At 33.6% G+C, this 5,368-nt stretch overlaps 1 protein-coding gene across 2 annotated transcripts; it reads right to left on the bottom strand.

Moving 5' to 3' along the window:
* Positions 1–565: 565 nt before the first annotated feature.
* Positions 566–3,248, bottom strand: LOC116009694 (beta-fructofuranosidase, insoluble isoenzyme CWINV1-like). Of its 2 annotated transcripts, none has more exons than XM_031248816.1 (7): positions 3,045–3,248; positions 2,863–2,871; positions 1,907–2,769; positions 1,581–1,739; positions 1,266–1,507; positions 1,092–1,182; positions 566–812 (listed from the first exon to the last, which is right to left on the bottom strand). In XM_031248816.1, the coding sequence occupies exons 1-7, from the start codon at positions 3,220–3,222 to the stop codon at positions 633–635; spliced, it is 1,722 nt and encodes a 573-aa protein (XP_031104676.1). In that variant the 5' UTR covers positions 3,223–3,248; the 3' UTR covers positions 566–632. The 2 variants fall into 2 exon arrangements, with proteins under 2 accessions (XP_031104676.1, XP_031104677.1); XM_031248817.1 differs by having other exon boundaries at positions 1,266–1,483.
* Positions 3,249–5,368: the final 2,120 nt, after the last annotated feature.

Below are 5,368 nucleotides of genomic sequence, written 5' to 3'. Positions count from 1 at the left end.
TTTTTTTTTTTTTTTTTTTTTTTTTTTTTTTTTTTTTTTTTTTTTTTTTTTTTTTTTGGTTTTTTTTTTTTTTTTTTTTTTTTTTTTTTTTTTTTTTTTTTTTTTGCTTTTAGTTTCATGTTTTAATCTCAAAAAATTTTGATGTTAGAGAGACTTAGGGGTTCTTTTAATTAATATATTTTTTTCCATTTACATTTATGGTATTTACTGAGATTCAATGCATGTTTTTGTATCGAAACACAAATTGTGGAAAATCTTTATTTAATTAGTCTAGTATACATCAACATCAATTTCTTTTGAGAAAAAAATAAAATAAAATGCACAAATAGTTAATCACAATAGTCAAATTTTATTTAATTATTATATCACGTGTTTTAAATTTTAAATTTTACTCTGTAATTAATTGTCATCTATCATACATTGCCTGTTGTCTCCTCTACCTCTTTCTTCTTTAGACAAAGATGCTATAGGCACATCAATTGAGCATATAATACTTCTTTTTTGGGGGTGATGAGTGAAACCCACATCATATATGATATGTTTAAAGATGTATTGAATAAACTCATTTTGGTACAAACTAATCTTGTGCGACAAACTCAAACGTTTTATCCATAGTTGGAGACTTGGAGGGATCAGTTGATGATTGGTGTTTTCATGGACCAAGCTGTCAAATTGGAGAGCTTAATGCTGTGGACTCCATAATTGAATGCATACAAGTGTGCCTTCTCACCAACAGCTTCTGTGGGATAAACCCTTGAAGTAATGCAAACCTTTCCTTTTGCACCAAAGCTCTCTACTATGGAATGGTCAATCTGCAACATCAACAGTGCCATGAAAACATCCATAATCAAGCACCCTTAACTAATGCTATTCTTTTTGAATTACGAGGGAAACCCACAGTCAGTAGTTGATAGGTAAACCCCACATTGTGACCCTACTTAAAGACCACAAGAACGTAAATTTGTTTAAGTTGCTCATAGCTGATCGACTCAAACTTCAGAATTAAACTTTGAAACTTTGTGATTATCAAGGTAATAGTTTAACTGGTTAATATTCCTTTCCGAATATTGAAGAGAGAGAGAGAGAATGACCAAGATCCTGAGTGATAATTCTTTTTGCATAGGGTTTACATCCACAAATGCTCCATAGCTGGTCTTATCTGTCTTCTTGTTCAGTGAAGACCTGCAAATGCATGCCAAAAACAATAATGCGCGCACATACACAAACATGAACACGACAAAATTGATATATATATAGAGAGAGACCTGGTTTGATCACTGCACATGAGCACGACAGGATTATTGTTGTTTCCTTTGAAGACTCTGAAGAACACTGCTGTGTACTCTTGCATGTTTTCTGAAGCCAAAACCTTCAACCCAAACGGCCCTATTCCTCCTCGTACTGATGCCCCCTTCTGGCTGCATAACTGTTGAGGATCTGTCCATCCTTCCTCCATTTTTTCTGCCTTCTCAATCTCCATTATCTTAAATTTTACAACCACGTCCGCCTGTAATTACAACTCGATCCGTATATGAATTTATACACTTTTCTTACATAAATCAGAGTATGATCAGAATTACCTGTGCGGCACTGATTCCTGAAACCTCTGCTACAGATCCGGTCTCGAGCATGGTACTAGGAATCTCAACTCTCTCTGAACGCAGCTTTTTGATTTCTTTAATTGGCCATTGAAGCAGCTGTTTTCCAGGTTCATCAAGCCAAACAATTCTTGGAATTCCCTGGAAAAAGATTGTAAATTTAGTTAATATCGGTTAGACTGTTACTTGATAGCTATAAGATTACAAATTCGATTCCAATAGTTTATGCGATTAATTCAGATAGTGAATGTGAGTTTTTTTCTTGTAAAGTCAAAAAATAAGAAGATGAAAATTAAATAAAGGAATACCTGAACTCCAGACCATCCTTGTTTAACATATTCAGTTTGAGGCAAGGATTCGTTAATCCATCCCCACAGGATTCTTCGTTTCTTTAAGCTGTCATAAAACGTCTTGGACGCATAAAACTTGCCATAATCGTATCTTAAGCCAGAGCCGCTATCCACGGATCCTGTATCCGGGATATACTTATCCTCGACACGGTCGTACGTTCCGATTGTGTAATAGTCATGCTTAGACTTATCCAGGCTCACTTTCAACACATGTTTAATCCCGGAACCGGATAACGAAGTGTCCAGGCCGGTTGGGTTACCAGCAGAAACGGGATAGAAATCGGGACACTCCCACATTCCTGTTCCTTCAGCTGAATGAAGAGGCTGCTCGGCTTTGACCCAGTCAACGAAATCCTTACTCCTATACAGGATAGCTAATCCCCGCCGCTCAACTTTGCTCCCTATTACGATTCTCCAATCCCCGTCCTGACCTAGCCAGGCCGTGGTGGGGTCCCTAAACGACGTGGCATTGATCATGTTGTAACTGTTTGGCGAGATTAACGGATTCCGGGTTGATTTTACCCATTCTTTGAGGTACGGGTCGGATGGGTTTTTGGGCACGGCCAAGTTTTGGACCTGCCGGTTTCTTGAATCGTTGCCGGTGTAGAGCAACGCCGGCTCGCCGTTCCGGAGAATCGTCGCCGAACCGGACCATGCACCGTTGATATCGTACGGCTGAGATGGAGAGAGGGCAAGGCTATGAGCTCTCCAGTTAACTAGGTCTTTTGAAGTAGAGTGTCCCCATGATATATTGCCAAAAGCTGCACCATTTGGGTTGTATTGGTAGAATAAATGGTATAGCCCTTTATAAACCATTGGCCCTATGAAACACAATAGAACAATACATATAAAATCGACATGCTTATAATAAGATAAGTGGTAATAATCAGTTTTCAATAGTTACAAAGGCTTACCATTAGGATCTGCAAATGTATCATACATTTAGATTTTAATTCACGAACAAACGTGACATGTTACATGCATAAAAGGGAAAACTTTTCATTAGCAATATTATTTAAAAAAGGTAAGAAAAACAATATATCTAATTATATTATATTGTATATTAATTTATTGGTTTAGAGGATATATAGAGTACCATTCATCCAATTCCTAGGAGGTTGGAAATGGAAAGATGGTCTATAAGTTTGGTTGGGGAAAGGTGGCTGGAGGGCTTCAAGGTTTTGTATAACAATGTGTGAGGCTTGGGTTTCAAAACCTCCATAGACTAACAAGAGGAAAGACATGGGGAATAGCCAAAGTTTAATGGCACCCATGTTTGTGTTGTTAGTTTAGCTATGTTAGGAAGTGATGGAAGAAGGCAACAATTTGGTACCCAATTTATAACAAGTTTAGGTAAGTGAATTGGCCTAGGTTAATTAGGCTCTCAAAAGTCATAACAAGTTAATTAGGCTAGCAAAATAGTGAAAACAAAATAAACATGTTGATTTGTTGTCAAGAGTGACTATACACATTAATTGATTTTTACATTTATGCCTGGCATGCGAATCCATCACGCATGAGCTTCATATTTAAGTGTGAATTGATTCCTTCTCAAAACCTCTCCAATTTCCACCATAATCTTGGAGTACAAACTTTGAATCATGCATGCCTAACCCTAACTCATTGTGAGTTTTATCATAAATTTACTAGATCTCTATAGATATAGAATTCAATTGAAGCTCAACTTTTCTAACGGCTTCATGCTAACTTAGGAGGTTGTGTTGTAAACATGCCACAAACTCTTTGTAGAAGCGGCTTATTGACCTTCTCAATTTGAGTCAATTAGCTATGGTCGTAAATCAAAATATATGCAATCACTAGTTATTCACTTCTCAAGTTTATTTTTATTTTTTATATATAATATTAGGCACATACAATATATCTTTAAAAAAATTTGTTCTTTTATGGATCTTAATAAGACACATCCTATTTTCATGCAAAAACTTTATTATTATTATTAATGTTTTTTTTGTGTATTATATATTAACTCAATTATTTATATTTATTTGTATCAATTACTAGAAAATAAATTCTTAGGAGATTTTATTCCTAAAATTTGAAAAAACAAAACTAGGTTCTAACGTATTTGATTTATATGATAATTTATTTCATATAAAATGAATTCCTTAGTTACTTTAAATATTTTATTTTTTTACATGTTTTTGAGAGAAAAAAAATACAAAATAAATTTCTATATTACCTTCACATATTGTTATTATGTAGGACTTGAATCCTTACATTAATTATTTCAAATAATTCATTTTCCACCAAGCAAACAATTAACCCAATATTACAAGGTTAATCCATTCTCAATTCTTTTTTCACGAAGCAAACGGATTATATGTATTTTATTTTGATAATATTTTTTATCCCAATGTTTAAACAAAATGTATTCAATTTATTCTCTATTTCTTTCCAAGATGTTTAATAAGAAAATCTCTCATTTATTTTCAAGATAAGTAAATTATACTAGAAATATAATGGGCACTAAAAACAACAAAAACAAAAAAAAAACAAAAGACAAAAAAAAAAAGGAGAAAAATCTCTATTATCTCCTCCCAAAACTCCAAAAGGTTGAATCCCAACTCCAAGGGCTTCCCACGCTCCGGTCCTACAAAACATATGAGAGCATGTAAATCATGGTAACTCAACTGAACAAATGGACTAGATCTTTGCTCACTGCGCACAATATGTATTTGTTAATTATAATGGACTTGTTTAATTATCAGCGGTTAGTAATTACTAATTAGCGGTAACAGATTGTATTAACGGTTATCAAACAACGAATTGTATTAATGGATTTGGCCATACCCATAATTTCCCTTGACAATAAAAATCCTCTTCTAGAATTCAACATTTGAACCGAAAAAAGTTAGGCGGTTCAATTGATTTGACAATTGACATATAGACAATCAGAAATTATCAGCTGTCACAACTCACAACCATGTAGGCATGGGCCTCTTCTCATTTATTTAATTCCCGGATGGCTAGGCTGCTGCTAGCAGCGTAATTATTTGAATTTAAGTCCATGTAATGAATACCCAACTATTGAATATTATTGATACAACCTTTATCTATAAATACTAAAGTTTTAAATACCCATCAACACGTCAATAATTATGTGCTTTAGTAAATTAAAAAAGTAATTACAAACATATATTACATATTTAATTGGTGATATTTCCATTTAAAATTTTCTGAAGTCATTTTCACATCAATTTTCGACAAAAAGAAAGTTGGTACAAATAGAGCAAACGGAATTTTTAGTTTCATATTGATGTTTCAACAGTCAACTTTCATCTTCATACGTCGTTGCTGTTAGTTATATTTATCATTCTTAGCCAACTGCCTCCATGTTGGTATGTGTTATATATATATATATATATATATATATATATATATATATATATATATATATAC

This window comes from Ipomoea triloba, chromosome 2 (genome assembly GCF_003576645.1).
Source record: "Ipomoea triloba cultivar NCNSP0323 chromosome 2, ASM357664v1".
In the NCBI taxonomy this organism is placed as follows: Eukaryota; Viridiplantae; Streptophyta; class Magnoliopsida; order Solanales; family Convolvulaceae; genus Ipomoea; species Ipomoea triloba.
Note: the sequence above shows the minus strand (reverse complement) of the source record. Positions and strands in the feature narration are given on the sequence as shown.